General features: G+C 34.5%; 1 protein-coding gene across 2 annotated transcripts in view; it reads right to left on the reverse strand.

Moving 5' to 3' along the window:
• LOC110457338 (potassium voltage-gated channel subfamily KQT member 1-like) overlaps positions 1-18,935 on the reverse strand; it is a 142,127-nt gene that overhangs the window by 12,468 nt on the left and 110,724 nt on the right. For both annotated transcript variants that reach the window (XM_021508564.1, XM_021508563.1), the window contains exons 2-6: positions 5,223-5,316; positions 4,201-4,327; positions 3,382-3,557; positions 2,101-2,229; positions 1,509-1,619 (exon numbers count right to left, since the gene is read on the reverse strand). In XM_021508564.1, coding sequence (XP_021364239.1) covers positions 1,509-1,619; positions 2,101-2,229; positions 3,382-3,557; positions 4,201-4,327; positions 5,223-5,316 — 637 coding nt within the window. The remainder of the gene's footprint in view (positions 1-1,508; positions 1,620-2,100; positions 2,230-3,381; positions 3,558-4,200; positions 4,328-5,222; positions 5,317-18,935) is intronic.

The following is an 18,935-nucleotide window of genomic DNA, read 5'->3' on the forward strand; positions in this document are numbered from 1 at the left end:
TAGATCAAATACGAGCTCCATATTCATAGCTTAAAAAAAGAAAGGAACATTTCTGCTAAAAACATCCTAATTAAAAGTTTATCACAAATCGGAAAAATCCTCTCATTTTTTAGGAGTTACCGCATGTTCCGAGACACCAATAAAGCCAACAATAACGTCCAACCATTGAGGAACCCTGTCCCACAGCACTGACGTTAATCCTACATACAACAATGTTCCGGCTTACAGTACGATATCTCATGTTTCTTGAATATCAGGTATATTTCAAATTAATGAGTGCACTGTTTAATATCACTGGCCTTTATCACGAAACATAAAACATTTCCTTTGCAGTAATGTTTACATCTAATGCTATACAGACTCCGCTGGATTGGCCTTCCCTCTGAGTCGCGTGTCCGGTGTCCAACGGTAGGCGTCATATAAAACAGCCAAAACGCATGACCTATTTACAAAACCCACGCGATTAGCCAGTCGTATTGGTAATAAATACCAAAACCTAACAATGAGTCAATCGTAATGGCTATTAAATTCCACGTTTTAGTAGCACATAGATGTAAAATTACCGAGCTCTCCCCTCGCTGATGGACTGGGTACAACTTTAATTAGGCTAGATATTACAGGATAACATTCCTACAATAGGAAACTGGACAGATGAACGATGACGCACTATGAAGGGAAATGAACCAGACAAATAAAGCGTGACAGTTATGGCTTTCCTGTCGCTAATGAACTGACTTCCTCACAGTGCTTCGTCCATACATTTCACGTGTATTCTTTTTAAATTGTCTCAAAAAGCGAAACCGTCACAGTATATGTTTTTTTTCAAAAAAAATGGGCATATGATTTGTACTTTTCTGCTGGTAAAATTCAACCCATTACAAATCCCAGAATAATAGATAGGTTTATTACCTCTTTCACGAGAAATGCTGCTAGATAATGGTGAGCATGTTTCCATATACATATATAGTGTGCTTAAAGTATTATTGTATTTGAAACAGTACGTAGTTAAAACAAAAAGACTAGAACAATCAATACCGGTTACCTTTTTATGCAAAAAGAGAAACACAATACACAATCGTTTCATCTCACACATACAAACTTGGCAAAGAATGAAAAAATACCAAAGTGTAATAAAACCAACTCAAATTCAAAATCGATAAAACTGGATTGGGTGTGCACTTCGACTTTTGAAAAAGCAGAAGGACAATGAGACCAGCTGTTCCGAAAGGGTAGGCGTCATCTGCTTCAATTGCCGACACCTTGTGCTCAAGTTAAATTTCTTTTTCCCACTTTTTTTAGTCAATGATTTGGGAAAACATTGAAGAGACTGTTTTAAATGTTTAAATTTGACTTTTTGAACAAGGTGGGCATTTGTGACAAAAAACAGGCACTAAGAACAAAGAAAACGCACCGTGGACAACGACCAGACACATAGGAGAGGAGAAAGGGAACTGGGATAAATACCCATCGTCGATAATATATATGGGTTTCTTAACAGTCATACATACCGCTGGCAGGGCGAAAAAGGATATCCCCAACACGGCGGAGAAGGCAGCGATCAGTTTCCCAGCCCATGTGGTCGGCACTACATCTCCATATCCTACTGTGCATAGAGTTATCTGGAAAAATATAGACCTATGATTGAATTTCTGTTAAAGTATTATCTCTCTCATAATAGATATCTTTGTTTATGTTTAACAAACATTTTTTCTTTCCAATTTGATTAAGCCCAATTATCTATTAGCATTAGAGACAGTCTTTTTCAATTCAGACAGGCAATGTATATGAGATTTAAACAACTACCCGAAGGACAAATTTAGCGTGAATTTGTTTATGATCCTGATGATGAGAAATAATTAGCGTGAATGTGTTTATGATCCTGATGATGAACGTGTGGTGGTATAACCTCGCTGTTTTTAGAGCTGAACCGGGAGGACTGGTTTGTCCAAACAGTCGTCTGAAGTTTGCCTTTTCATTTCTACACAAGAAGAGAGAACAAAACACGAAAACAAAAAAGTTCTTTAATATGCTGTTTAGCGTAAGAGAAAATGAAGAAAAGATAACTTAAGTTTATTCCAACAGAAGTAACTTAATACTTACCACTCCCCACCAAAGTGCATCAGCAAAACTGCGAAATTTCTTTTTATCGGCATCTTTTTCTGCCAGATACACCAGAAAGGATGAGAAGAGAAGACCAAGAAATCCAATATACAGCGTTGTAAGAAGTTCCTGCAGAATATAATTTATATCACATCAAAGAACTTCTACACGTGCAAATTGATGACGTAGTACAAAGTAATTTAAAATTAACTAGAATGTTTCATTTTACTGCAGATCTGCAATAATTGCAAACTGTGATGCGAGCTGATCGCAAAATACTGTAAACGTACATTTTTAGCGGTAGTCACATTTTAGCGTTTTTAGCGCTTTACCCATTGCGCGATATTATGAAAGCGCTAATTTGTGTGTCAGTAAATTGTCATCTATTGTATATATTGTTAATGCGCCGAATCATGAATGCGCCAGTCTGTTAAAATGCAATAATGCGTGAAATGTGGGATGCGTTAAAGTGATTACATTTACATAATAACCTCGTGATATGTATAATAAATATGTATTCAATAATACAGAAAGGAAATCTAGTCGACAATCTACCTTCTACGGGACCATTCCATAGAAAGAAAAGGTATGCTTGGCACCAATGACTTTTTGCCTTAATGTCCTTCAGTGGTAAGGAAATTAAATCAAAGCGGCAATATACCTGCCTAAGTGGTGTTTCAATTGTAGGGAAAAGAAAATTAAGCGCCACTGACTACTTGCCTCAGTGTTCATGCAATGGAAGGGAAGGGTAAGCTTAGAACTAATGACAACTTGTCTCAGTTCGCATTCAATGGAAGAAAAACATAAGACTACTTGTCTCAGTTTACATTCAATGGCAGGGAAAGGTAAGCTGAGCACCAATAACTACCTGCCTTAATGTCCATCCAATGACTTTCTGCTTAAGTCGTCATACAAGGGTAAGAAATGTTCAGCTAAGCATCAATCTACCTGCCCCAGTGTGCATTCAATTGTAGGGAAAGGAAATCTAAGCGCCGATTTACCTGGTGAAGTGGTCATTTAATTGTCGGAAAAGGTAAGCTAGACACCAGTCTACCCGTCTTAGTGACGATTCAAAGTTAAGGAAGGGTAAGCTAGGCAAAAGCGAGGCATCAATGACCTCTGCGTAAAGGATCAATTTCACGGGTAGGGAAAGCTAAGCTAAGCGTCTATTTGCCAGACGAACTGGTCATTCAATGCTTAGAAAAAGTATAGCTAGGCACCAATATACCTGCCTCGGTGACAATGTAATGGTAGGGAAAGGTAAGCTGAGCACCAATGTACCTGCCTATGTGCCCAGACAACGGATCCTAGAAGTTTCCATGAGCCTCCCCGTCTGTCCATCCGAGCCATTCGTAGGATCTGAAAGAAGCGAAGTCCCCTGAGCGGTGAGGCGGCGAACATAGGGCTCGCGATTCCCAGAGAAAGTACGACAATTGAGGCACCTATAATCACCATATCTAAAACACAGACACCATGTGTTACACGGGAAAATACAAGTTTTACATCGAACAAAGTTGTATTTTACCATATTCTTCCCGTTTACAGTGAAATATACAATGTTTATAGACAGATAGTCATTAAGGTATAATAACCATTGTCATATCAAAAAACTTAAATTAGATATTAGCAATCTGTCTGGAAAGACGGTCTGTATTCTGATACATTTAACTGCTCTATTGAGCAGCTTTAAAGGCAGTATCACTGTAGGTACCATTGCACATCTGTCTACACTGACATATGGTAAAGGGAATGGATCAAACATGATAGTCACGTGAATATGGTACAGAGGAACACTGAAACCTGTCAGTATTTATTTACATAGGGTATAAGTTTAAAATACGGCCTATATTATTCAGGTGTAAAAGAGAACTTTAAGGTTTTATAAATAATACAGGTTTAAAACAAGACCTGTACTTTTTATATATTGAACTGGTGATATTTCTTGAAAATACAGGTGTAAAATGAGACTTCTAAGGTTTTATAAATGATACAGGTAAAAAATCAAGTAACACCAGATCAGTGTAAAATGTAATTAGATATTAATCCAAAGCAGATCCTGAACAGACTTTTCAATTATTTTCCATTTCATTTTCCTCTTACCTATAATACAGAGGGGTCTCCGCATGAACCTGAGGCGCCCCGAACATCCTTGATATCGGGAGCGACATCCAGCCGCCCACACCCGGATAGCGTACTCGACCATTAGCCAGACAAGCAGGACTGGTTCCTGTTGACGAGAAGAGTTCTATAACTGTATCATCGTTATATTGTAGAGTATGTTATAACAAGATGTATTTAATACTGTAGACTAAAATAAACAGACAATATTTTGATACGCAGCAAAGTAATTCAAAGGATTTTCACTAGTTTATCAAACTGCTATGATTTGTTTTTGTTATTTTTTTCCACAGCATTAAAAAACAAGTAAAACAATTGACCACAGTGTCAACAAATAAGAATAAGATCATTAACATTGTCAACACACAATGATAAGATATTTCACCGCGTCAACACACAATGATAAGATATTTCACCACGTCAACACACAATGATAAGATATTTCACCGCGTCAACAACAAAATGATAAGATATTTCACCGCGTCAACATACAAGATTATATGTATCAGGAAACTTTTACAAAAGCACTTACTCTCTGGAAGAAAGTACAAAAACCGCGATATTCGGTAAGGTTGGTGCCAAAACCATCTTATTCACTATATCGTGTATCCAGTGTTTTCTATATATACATTCAATCCCATTTGTCACTGTTTTTCAGCTTGATTGTTACGTCATTGGTCTGTGTAAGAAAATTACGTCGTTTTCCAAAAATTGATGACGTTTCTCTCACATACAAGTGCCGTAACAATCAATACCTTCTCCCAAGAGAAGATAACTCTGCAATACGCAAAGACGGAATATGCAATGAAAAGAAATATGTAAATTACATCATACTGATGTTTATTGGAATGCTATGACAGTTCACCGAACGAAATAAAAAAAAAAAATCAGCGTTTTATTACCGTTGATAACGCTGACCGTAGATATTGTACCTAAGCGAATATTTCGACTGGAGTCACAGGAGTCACTTAGGAGGGTGAGGCGATAAGGTATGATTTACTTACTAAATATAATGCTATTCTTGTGAACAGTTTGGGGTGAAAATCCTCCACTGTTGCCAAGACACTGAGAACTAGACAGCCAACGATCACAAGGAACCTGTAATATAAATAGCAGTAAACAAATCAATATCATTATCAGATATAGACTTCATGAAATAGTACGAGAATCGATAATTATTATCAATAATAAATGAATAAATAAATATATGTTTAATCACATGAACACTCTTGAAATCAAAGGTCTACATCTACAGAATTACAAATTTGAAATCCATTGCAATGAACACATTCGTTTCGTTAAAAGGTAGGGGATGCAATTTCAAAAATTACTGAAACATTTGTAAGTTCATGAACATTATTTCACTTTCGTTTATCGTAAATAAAAAAACCTCGGCACTTAAGTAAACTAATAAAAGTTGGAATCAATGAACGCAACATGACAATACCCGTGTAGAAAGTTGGCCCGTGGAATACCGAATTGCGCGTTTTTAGGCCTTATGAAATCACGAAAAGCAACACACGATGCTTTACTGACAAAAGGCTAAAATCGCCTCGGGAAATAGCCCTGGTCGCGGAGAACCAGAAACTCGCTATATCCCGAAATGTATAATAAAGACCCGGAGCTGAGTAGGTGCTCTGTAGCATAACCAACACTTTTTGTTCTATACAGTCTGTCTGAAGCCGTATCAAGTCTTTCCAAAAAGGTTTGTACAACATGAGCATTAGAGGTCTCCATTATCAACCCAAATTCGTTCCCATTAAAACTTAGTTGAATTGTAGGACTGCTCGATTATATGATAAACAATATTTATTAGATAAGTTTCAATCGTCTCCTTATTGCACTGTGTTAGGTTTCCCTTATAGCACGGTGTTATAAGTTCCTTATATTACTGTGTTAGGTTTCCCTTATAACACGGTGTTAGGTTTCCCTTTAAAACTGTGTTGAATTTTCCTTATATTACTGTGTAAGGTTTCCCTTATAACATGGTGTTATAATTTCCTTATACTACTCCTATAAAACTGTGTTAGATATTCCTTATATTGCTGTGTAAGGTTTCGGTAGCACATTTATTGGAAGTATATTTTACACGCAAACCTAAGTTATTACAGGTTGACAATAGCTGTCCTACACAGGTGCAACATTATAGTCTGTGTATTTTGTAGTATTTTGGAGTATTTTTTGTTTTGCCACTTTTCAGATGTTTTGCCTACGCGATGGCACAAATTGGGGTCACACTTTTGCAATTCCACTGTCTGTTTGTGTTTTGATATTGGACTAGCCTACATAGTGTACACGTTTACCAGTGGTGGTACCAAACAACGCCAGAATGCATTCGTTTTATATTCGGACGTTAGTAAAACAGCTTGTATTTTCTCCTTGACATTATTTGAAAAACATTTATCACATAATGTACTGTGTTATTCAGTGAGTATACCCATGTCATATTTACTTGCATATTAACCCATGTACATGCAATATGATCTATCAGCCCTGTGGTAGGTTGAAAGTTTCGATTGTGACGTCACGCCTAGGATAAGTACGTATATACATGACGTCATAGACTTACGCACTGGAGTCAAAATGACGGCTTTTTACATTTAAAGGTTGCATAAAAATTATCGTTTTACACGAATTAAAGCCACAAATCTTGATTTTCCAATAGTTTCCATGTAATTCTTTCCTTTGTTAATATTTTGCCCTAGTTTTACCGAGTTTTATCGAGTTTTACCGAGTTTTATCGATTTTGAGATCGAATTGCTGTTTTGATGATTTTTTTTGATTTTTTTGATTTTTTACGCAACGCTGTGCCTCACGAGGTGACATCACAGAAACATGTGATTACATTTCATCAGTAGTTCATCAGTTCATTTAAAAATGTATACGAGCATGATCAGCATCTACATAGGGCAGTTTGGACATATCAAAAACTGAAATCTGTGACATTTTGAAAAAAAACATTGATAATCAAAAATTTGACCTAAAATACTTTCAGAATCTCACATAAAATCAATAACAAGATTTTTATGTTACAGCATTTCTCGATAAGATGATCCGGCTTTAGATCATCGTGAGTTAAACTCCTGTTCCTTTTGTGATACGTGTAGATATACGGCTGCTGTACTGCTCCGCGTTAATAGTACATGCTATAACACTTAGCGTGATTCATGTATAATCTTGAAGCTCGTTAAGTATCGCTCTGTTTTACATGTATGCTTTTTATTCAATATTGTACTTGCTACTACTACATATAATCAAATTAATGTTAATTTCATACCAATAAGTGGTGGATGTTTGATATTTGACATGCATAGAGAAGATTAGATTAATGATTGACAGACATAAAGGAGATTTTTAAGCGTTGATCTGTTTTTGTATGGTATTTATGATCTATTTGAATGACACAGCTTTGCAAGCAAACATCATAATGCGCGCTAGATCATAAATACCATACAAAAACAGTTCAATACTTATTTTTACGTTTTCTCTGCCTCTAATTTCTTTTTTAACTTACAATTTGTATTTAAAATTTAAAATTCCCGCCTTATCGACAGTCCACACAAATTCGTTCAATAGTTGGAACAGCGTGTTGTCGCGTACTGATTGGCAAACAAAGTAGTACTTTGAAATTTTAACAAACACTTCAATTTTATTCCACAATTCAGTATCAATACAATTGCGTATGATATGTCTATAGGGTGATTTAAGTTTATCAGACGATATTTCTGATAAATTGCATGAGTGTTAAAATTGTTTCCATTGCCGGCATTGGTGAATTAACCGATGTGAATTTTGTACGATATTGCAGACCTTGGTCTTGTTTTTGTTGTAATAAAAGTTGTTTTTTCTTTTTTCTTTTGCACATAAATTTACTATTACATTGTCAAGTCTCACAATGCCCAACGATATTTCAGCAGCCGTCATGTTTATTTACATTTGATATTGTAATTCCGGTCAGTGTTGTATTAATACGCTAAGAATTGTGTCTCGTGCTGCATGGTAATTAAAGTCCCATCAATTCAATTCAATTTATTACCAAATACTTTACAAATATCTTGTACAATGGCGGAGAACATATGCAATAGATTCAATTCCATACATAATATTTACAAATTAGGAAATTGTCATAAGTTTGGGAAAACTTTAAGGTTTTCCTAAGGTAACTTAGCGGACTCTTATGAAGCATAATTTAGTTGTATAATTTAGTTGTTTATGAAATAATACAAATAAAGCCTTTATCTAACCAAATTGCTAGGAAATGACAAAACTTCAAAGTCAATCATACAACCTCAACATGAAGGTAGAACGAGTACAATATATTATATAATGAAATGAGATTATTACTCATTGTGAAGTAAAAGACATAGATCTCAATCGCATTATACAGTAACAAAACGTTTATAGCAAGAATTTGATACAGCTTATATTTCATAATATACGACTTCTCTTAACAGTTGCCTGAATCAAGTACTTACTTAAATTTCTAATAAGTTTAAAATTTTTGCTAGACAGTAGCTCTATTAATTTAAACACAGAAGGACGAATACGATAATATGGCTTGATATACGATACTCTTAATTCTAAAAACACAGGACACATAAGAATGAAATGAAACTCATCCTCGACATCTCCAAGATCACATAAAGTACACAATCTCTGGTTTCGAGGCACTGCATTATATCTACCTGTCTCTATATTAAGGTTATGTGCTTGCAATCTATATTTCGCAAGAATACATTTATTTTTTCTAAATAGCGGTTTTGTAAAATACCATTGTAGATCAAAACGGTCAATAATGTGTTTATACAACAAACATTTTGAAGATGTCTCGAATATGTTTCTCATTTCCTGAATAAAAGTATCCTTTATGCGTTGTATATATAATAATAATAAAAAAAAATATCATTTGGTACACATTGTGCCAACCACACATCTCCAAAACCCAACGTACACAAATCACGTCTCAGATGATAAACTCAATTTGCTTTACCATTTGGATTCCGGTTATAAAGCTCTAAAAGTTCATCGTAACAGGCCCTCAAAATACAGTTATTAGTCTTTAATATTTGCAGACAGTACTTTACAATAGCAATCCTACGCTGTATATGCAAAGGGTAACGACCAAGTTCAAAATACACCATGGCATTATTTACTGTTTTCCTGACACCCAATACGGTTTTCAAAAATAACAAATGTATATTTTCAATCTGCGGTGCAGGACTATAACCCCATACTACACACCCGTAATTCACAATGCATGATATATAAGTATCAAATAAAGATAACTTGGTCTTTTCATTCAACAAAAATCTTTTCGCTTTCCGATTAAGATGAAAATAAACTTTCCTCCTTGTACAGCAATTTTATTCAATGCAATGGTAAATTTACCATTATAATTAAAAACCAAACCTAAATAGCAAAATTGATCTACCACTTCTATAGCTTTACCATAAAAAATCCACTGCTCGTTTAGATACAATCGTTTACTTTTCCTAAAAACAATTATTTTTGTTTTGTCTATATTTACAGATAAATTCCATCTTCGAGAATAAGTGATTAAAAAAATCCAACATATTTTGTAGGTCAACTATATCCTCAGAAAAAAATACCGTGTCATCGGCATGCATAATTAAAAACAAATTAAGTAATTGCAAGTGATAACTTTGGCAATTTGACTTAATCAATTCGGATTCCATGTCATTGACAAATAAAGAAAAGAAATATTGGAGATAAATATTCAACGACACAGCTTTCAAAGAGGCTACATAGTGATAATGCCATACAAATGTAAATATAATATTTAACATACAATGAGTTTTAGTTTAATGGTTGACAGTCATAGAGGATATACCTAAATTTATTTCATGATGATGGTTGAAAGCAATATGTCACAGACGTTTGTGAAGGGGAGGACATCGGCAAGTGGCCAGCCCGAGGTTGATACTACATGTATGACTATCGCGAAAAAAGGTTACTTAACATTCATTTACATCAATATAGAAAATACAAGTGCTTATTCTTCTTCCTCTCCATTGCTGTACTTTCAGGATGAATACATGAGATAGTAGTTCTTCTGTGATCATTTGCATATATTAAAATGTAAAATAGCAGAGGGACTTAACTGAAGTGGCAAACATGGAGTCCAACACGTTTTTGTTTTTACCATATCACAAATAAAATATGTTCAAACAAAAAAAATGATTAAAAAGAAATGCAGCACGTTTTACTTAAAATGCCATGAAACGATATCAATTTAACACTATACACAAGAGTAGGCACTTGTTTCAAGCTCTTTGATATCGAATTGAAATGACTCGTACGCACCAGTTTTACACGGATTTGATTATATTCATTCTTGATAAGCATGCGTACAGACCTAGGAAGTCATATCTGATTTCAATAATCATTCGTGCGTTGATAGCTGGGGAACATATCCGATACATTGGTGTTTTATTTCATGTTCAGATCAATTTGATTACATCACCATGTCATACACACGTTTTTGTGAAAGCGAACAAAACAAATAAATGCACTGATGTCGAAAATTTAAATGATAGTGTCGTTTAATTACACGTGAATTGTCATGTCATGGTAGATATATGTATATGTAAATACTTGTAACTTCCTGTAAGCAAACATTGTGTATTGTGATACGTTTAATGCAGACCTACGTTCGTAAAACCCGAAGGAAGCCGATGTCGTAAAGATATTTTGATACCGAACGTTAACTGTCAAAAGGACTTGGGGCGTTATGGGTAATTTTTGGCCTCGTAAAAAGTAAAAAAAATCAAATTTAATTTATTTACTAATTTCTGTCATACGCATCATATTGGTTAATAGGGGCAGTCTTTCTTGGTAAAGACTGTTTTCAATGCGCATGCGTTGATGCCCTACCATAGCAACAAAATTGCGTAGCTATGCAGAAATAGTCAAAATATGGTGTTTTAAGACAGTTAGCATGCATAAATGAAAGCTTCTGTATGAGACAAACAAAAATTCCTTTCTACTAATAAACACTGATATGACAATGTTTAAGCCGTCAAATATTTATTTGTTTGTTGCATGCGGAAACTTTCAAAAATGGAAAAGTGTTTAGTTATTTTCCTCAAAATGGCCAATTTTCAACTTAATAACAGACGATATTCACACACTTTATTTAGAAAATGCGCGTTTTTTTCTCATTTCGTAATGCCATATCTCCTAAACCAGTTGTCGAATGAATTTGAAATTTCATATTTTCATGCTTCATTTATTAAAGATTACGAACATAACTACTAATTCAAAATCCCTGATGAGGCCAGAAATGACCCGTAACGCCCCGAGATCTAAATAGCGTTTAAAGCTTTGATGCTGATATGTAGTGTTTCCAAAAAATCCTTGTGGTTGAGAAGGCAAAACTATGTTATGTAGGCGACTGCTTATAGAATTTGGCAGGTGTCCGTAAGTATTGTTTTCAAAATGCAATTTCTTAAGTATTGGGTAAAAAAATAAGAATAACTACAAATTGTATTTTACAAGATTTTTACAACGAAATGATAGAGAACACGGATAAATAGATGGTAACCATCAAAGATGAGCTCCGTAGAGGTGGCCAATGTAACAAACATGTATGTATGGGTATCTAACAATGATGGTGTCCGGTATACTACCATATTTTACAAACTGGTCATCATTACTGATATTTAAGAGAAGCTCGTGCAGAACTATAAGTTTGATCTGCAACAGCACATCAATATCACGAGGACATCTTCAAGTTGTTTCAAAAATTAGAATACCAGCCCATGATTAAAATATACCGAAAAAGGCGAACCAAAAGCATCGACTGGAATCTTAGAGCATGTAATTTACATGATGTAAAGTGTTTTTTTTTTAATTCTAAATGTATATGTCATTCTAATGTGATCGCAAAGCCTTTGAAATCATACCACAATAAAAAGCCAAGTAAATTTTAGATAGAATGTTCGGTATCAACAGCCTGAAAGAGTTAGAATTTAACAAAACATATTGAAACTACTGATCCGGGAATGACCTTATGCGTGGCACAAAATGCCGGCTCCCGGAAATGGTTTGCGAACCCGGAATTTAGAGGAAAGTAAGAGAAATGCCGCAAATTGTGTGTTAGTGATGTTTTACTGAAATAAATAGTTTGGTCTTAGGGTGTAATCTATTGTTTGTCATTTCAAATACCACAAGAACATCACAATAAGCAATACCCAACATAAGTTTTTGGGGTTCAGGGTTGTCATCACAAAATTGCGATTAATGACAAATTGGAGACATGCCCAATATTTCAATAGTTGCGGCAAACATTGAAAGTTTTAACAAAACTAATCACTTTTGAAATCGTATTTGCATAATTCTGCATTGTAATTTAATTTAGTGATATAATCGGCTATCAATCACTTTGTATATACAACGACTATCTCTAACTCGTGGTACAATGTATCATGGAACATAGTTTCTTCTGAACCTTGACGTAACGGTTCGCGTGTCAGATTTTAAATATTTTGTCAGGGTTGTCTCCCTTGAGTCATATTACAATAACAATAATCCGGAACAGAAGTCAACAAGATGATTTATTCGATAAAAGTTAAATATACCTATTGTTTTGTTTGTATAATATGAATACATGTCTGGTACCCCGAACTATAAAGTTTCAATTAAAAGTAAAAAATATCTTTATACTTCATGCCTTCCTTACGGAATGTTTAATGGTTTACTGGTTTCACCCAATTTTCTTTCGTGTGTTATCATTTGTTTTCATTGACCAATTTTCAGACATTTTATGTCTCCTCGAATGATTCATGGCATCGAATCTTAGTGAATCCGATGAACATTAATTAAAACAAACTATTAAGAGGCCCCTGGCGGTATTTGTTAATTAGTTTGTGTCATTAAAACGTGTCGCCAATTAATTTAACAGTCAAAAACATCATTCACGGAAAATATTTTTAACAGTTTTCATTACGCAAACCATCATTTACGCTCGTAGGCTACCGATTCTTCTGACAGGTGAGGGCGGTGAGTGTAACTTACCGAGCGTGTATTAAACATACCTATTGCCAAAACGTGTACAACAGATTAGTTACAAGTTATTACATCTTATCTACACACTCTCCTAACACGCATACATAAAATAAATATCCAACGGGGTGTTATAAATATGATAAAAACAATATTAATTCAAATCTAGAGCTTGATTTGATGTTCATTGAACGTGCTTAGATAACGCGGCATACGTGTTTACGTTAGCCTCTCTTTGTACAAAGTGCATACATGTCAGTCGATTTATGACAAGGAGCGAAATTGTTTCACATTGTTCAGCCTCCGTTATCTTGTATACAATTCATTTACTATGTTTAACATATGTATGTTACATAATTATGACTACTATAAGCTGTACTGATTTTGGAATAATCTGCATTTTGAAGTTTAAATGCAAATGCAAAATTCAAATGCATTCCATCTGTATTTTTTAAAAAGCATATTTCTTTACATCATTTAAGGTGAGAATTCAAAGAAAAACAAAGGCTTTCTCAAATGGATTTCTTATACTACCAATTTGTTCTAGACTACACTGATTCCTAAGCTTCCATGTGAATTCAAAGTTGAAACCTTCCAAGTCGGAACAATACCATGTAGTATTTGTATACTTACTCTTGCGATATAAACAGGTGGAACATAGAACAGTGTCAAATTATCTTTAGAATAAATCAATAAAGAAATGAAACCTTCACGTGAACAGAGACTAGTCTGCCTCATTGCAGCGCTTGACAGTCCGTTTTAGATATCGAACCAAATGAAAATACACGCATGCCAAAATTGCTAATTTAAGCAATGAACTGTATTTTACGATGTAGCTGACAATCACAGTCATGAAAGCCAACTGGAAACTTACAAATTGAATACGACGCGCTAGCATGTTTCATTGAAATTGCCATCCATATGACTAAATGCCAACTGAAAGCTGTTACATGTTTGAACGGGTATATAATTCAATGTGCTTTATAAAATATACATGTAAGTCACGGATGTAAGTTCAATATAACAATACAAAACACACCGTTCAATTACTTTTTAACATGTGCATTAAAAAAAAGAAAATCAAAAAAACTTCCAGTAACCATAACCAGCTGCACTGCAGCAGTAGTTCCTACTGAACGGTAGTTCGTTTTATTTAACAAACAGATACCAGACCGTGCTTAGTCCAATAAACTTATCGGTACCTAGACTGGTTTGATGTTTAGTTTACTGACTTCCTCTTATAGAAAAAAAAAGGAGGATTATTACGCACCAATTTCAATTTAATTCTGTAAAGAAATAGTTTTATATTTTTGTCGCGTACCAATTTCCTGTTGACATGTAACCGATTTCCGGTTATTATAACGCATTGGATAAGTGGACAGTATTTCTATGTAATTAAAAAATTTAATCATCAAATGGTTCGTGTCGAACTGGGAAAATCCCCTTCTCTGTGATTGATGAAAAACTCCCAATCTGACTGACATATGATCAATATTTCCAACACAGCTGATGGATTTTCTCAAAGTTTGTCTGCAGTTGGATTGTTTGGCACTAAATCTTGTCACGCAAACAGTTAACGCGCGTGTCAATTTTCCTGCGTGTGTTGGTTTGTTTGACTCCGACACGCTTTATTTAAGTTTCAGTTGAGACTGATGCGAGTATCTCACCGACATTTCCTTAGTACATTATATACATTAAACAATGAACGCCTATAATTACATGTAGCTTATTTAATCCAAATAACTTATTTAATCCAATAGCTTATTTAATCCAAATAGCTTATTTAATCCAATAGCTTATTTAATCCAAATAGCTTATTTAATCCAATAGCTTATTTAATCCAATAGCTTATTTAATCCTAATCTAAATAATTAACCTACTAATCGAGTTACGCCCCATAACCCTTCTCAAGCTTTTGTCACAGACAAGGGTGATAACTCCAGAACACTTACTGTCTAGACGAAACCGAAAATAGTCATGTATCTCAGGCACATCCCGCTTCATTATTTAAAATTATACACTTCATAGTTTAAAAAATACACTAGCAGCTCAACAATTTAAAGTATTACTAAATCTGCAAAACATGCATTTACCGGAGAAGTTATAAAAGAACATTAAACCTTGATGATATTATATTGTGCTTGGACTAGACAATGGAATGTTTTTATAACACATTTTCTATTTAATTCATTTATTTATCTTATTGTTTCATACATTTATTTTTATTTTGAGAAAGAGGTCGGGGATGAGATGCGGTGGGGGAGACAGACATAAAAGGAGACAGTATGGGTGCAGAGTGTGGAATGAATGGGTCGATAAATGGAAACAATAACCTTATTATTTTATCTAAAATATCCCACACTTTTATAACGAAATAGAGGTGATCATGTCTATTTGGCTTCATGATTGGCTATTTTCTTGAGTATTTATCAGACCTGTTTTGTTGGTTGATTTCCCAATTGTTCCGTTACCACCTCACAGCAGATCAATTTCTGCTTATAGTTCGCCATGAAATTTACTGTTCATCATGCTACTTCCTTCGTTCTATTCCCTCGCCGGGTTTAACAGTAATTTATTTCTTAATTTAGATTTTAATTACCGTGGAACCATAATAAACTGAATGATCAGCAGCGTCCAGCCAAACACTGAAACATTTCCAGCTTATATTCTTTAACACTGTTTGTTGTCCGCAACATAAGGACAAACATGAGTATAAAATAAAGACAAACAGCTATTCTTTATGAGTATAAAATAAAGAAAAACAGTTGTTCTTTATGAGTATGAAATAAAGACAAACAGTTGTACTTTATGAGTATAAAATAAAGACAAACAGTTGTTCTTTATGAGTATTAAAAAAAGGCAACAATTTTTCTTTATGAGTATTAAAATAAAGACAAACAGTTGTTCTTTATGAGTAAAAAATAAAGACAAACAGTTGTTCTTTATGAGTAAAAAATAAAGACAAACAGTTGTTCTTTATGAGTAGTAATAAAGACAAACAGTTGTTCTTTATGAGTAGAAAATAAAGACAAACAGTTGTTCTTTATGGATAGAAACAGATTACAGCGCAATATAAAGGCCTATTCAGAAAAATAGTAGAAATTGGCGTTAATGGTGATTATAAATGAAAGGAGTGGCACTATACCGACATGTTTTGTATATTATTTGTATATTACCATGGATATAGAGGATCTTGCATGTCTTAAAATAAAAGTGAGCATCTGTTTATCACAATGATAGTGGAAGTAGGTGGCGCCATGAAGTTGTCCATATACAGTCCGAAATGGAATATAGAAATAACGTTACCAATAGAGCTTAAATGATTGAAAACAACAGAGGGGTTCTTGAATCTTGGGCTATTCAACATCCTGATAATGAAAGAATTAAATACGGAACTTTGTATAACATGGTCTGCAACAAGATGTATCACCATAGTAAGGTTATCCAGGTATTAAAAAAATGCAATTATTCGAATCTGTTCTTAAAGCTCAAATGCTATTCTGGGTGTCTTCGGCATGGCATTTCAGTGAGGTAGCACTATAAAGTTGGCATCAGATCCGCACTATCACGCGGAGGCAAGTACACAAACATGCTCAGTCTCCGGCACACATACGCACATGCACGCTTTAACAACACACACATGGAGGTACGTCCTTAATTGACCAAAACTGTTAATAGGACGTTAGACAACAGAACACCTAACCAAATTGTTTGATTCGTTAAGACCATACCAAAACATCAAGATACATTCAATGTCTCTTTTGTTATATTCAACGATTGACTCTTTGGTTTTAAAATAATTTACTCAATAATTTCATAACACATCTATACAATATTGATGTAATAAAAAGACATCAAGGGCATAGAGGGGTGAATTTAGATTTCACTTTTATTTTTATCTATACCAATGCAATACACAAAATGAAATGTCCCTTTTGAATGAACACATTGTCTGTGCTGGAGGAACTTCAACCCCAATTCCCAATGATTTGATCAGCAGTGTTGACTTAAAAAAAGCCCCTTATTCAATAGTTCAAACTAACACAAAACGCTTTCCTTTTCGCGTGCTGTCTGACATTCAATAACCAACTGTGTTCTATAGTCTACAGCTGAATTCACTTACAAAAATTATCCTCGGCACAAATGCCCATCTACCCATTCAATTCAAGAGCTTTCGTGAATGTGATAGACATAAACACCCATTTTGTGGAAGCTTAATTGTGATTCATGGTCCTTAAGGCCTGTTTTGAATTAAAAAGTTTAATTTCCGATTTATACATTTGTCTTTTCCTGCACAGAGTAACTATCTTAAGGCAAACGTCTCGGATAAAAATGGGTTAACAGCGTAAACACGGTTAAATTCTCATCTGTTTTCTAGGACAACCGCAGGCTCTGTAACTTATGTATAGGAAACAAGGACGGGCTCGTTGGCATATGATTTCCCAGAGGAGAAATCTAAACGTCACACAAATTATAGTATATTTGTTGCGATAAATTAAGGTTTCCTGATTTAAAAATCCTCGCACACTGCCAAGATATCCTGTTTCTATAGTAGCGTTTGTCTAATCTCATTAAGTGAATATCGGATTGTTGATGCTGTATAGGGAAACTTCATTCAATAGAATTTTTAATGTCTATCTACCAGATGTGTACATGTAGGTAGGTAATGACGTCACAGACAACTTGGGGAAGCAACTGTTCCTAAATAACGGACCAGAGAAAGTCCAGTATTAATTTTGGGGACCAACATTACATAAATAGTGAACCAGAGAAAGTCCAGTGTTAACTTTGGGAAGCAACTTTACCTAAATAGCGGACCAGAGAAAGTCCAGTGTTAACTTTTGGGGACCAACATTACATAAATAGTGAACCAGAGAAAGTCAAGTGTTTACTTTGGGAAGCAACTTTACCTAAATAGCGGACCAGAGAAAGTCCACCGACATCGTAATAAGAACGAAACCTATTTGACCATACGAACATAATAAAATAAACATCACATCTTTATTTACCCGTTTAATATGTATGCCAATGGTATATAGCATCCATGAAGAAAGTTAGCGTAAAATTAGGTAAATATATTTACATTTGGTATTCATATTAACTATTTCATATATATTTACCCATTTTTGAAACATTCTTATTTCATAGAAAATATCATGACTTTCGGAATTGAGTTAAAATGAGTGTTTATAGCGAGCGCAGCGAACTCTTTTTGTATCGTATGCGTGGTATATATATAGTTCAAGCAAAAATCTATATATAGTAACACAAAACGAAACTACAATACTATGCGATCTTTTTTCTTTACATCGTGCAGAACGGACTTTAAAATTTGCGACGCTCTGATTGGTTATTAATAAATCAGAAGCTAAAAAATCACCGTTTTAAACATCTCTGTGGGAATAGAAAATATGTTTCACATCGTAACTTATTTGCGTGAACTTTGCAAACGTATTCGTTATGGTTTGAAATGTTTCTTCATTAAAACGGGTTTAAAAATTTAAGTTTTCGACATTTTTGACGAATCAGGTTAAGCAATACAAATATTTGTGGTCTGAAAGTCGCGGGCTTCAAAATTTGCCACATTCTGATTGGTTGAAAAGACCGGAACAGATCAACTTCGCCGGTAGTCTCGACTACTTCGCCGGGAAATAGGAACACGGGAGGGTAAAGGCCAACTCAAATGATCGACA

This window comes from Mizuhopecten yessoensis, unplaced genomic scaffold (genome assembly GCF_002113885.1).
Source record: "Mizuhopecten yessoensis strain PY_sf001 unplaced genomic scaffold, ASM211388v2 scaffold9109, whole genome shotgun sequence".
In the NCBI taxonomy this organism is placed as follows: Eukaryota; Metazoa; Mollusca; class Bivalvia; order Pectinida; family Pectinidae; genus Mizuhopecten; species Mizuhopecten yessoensis.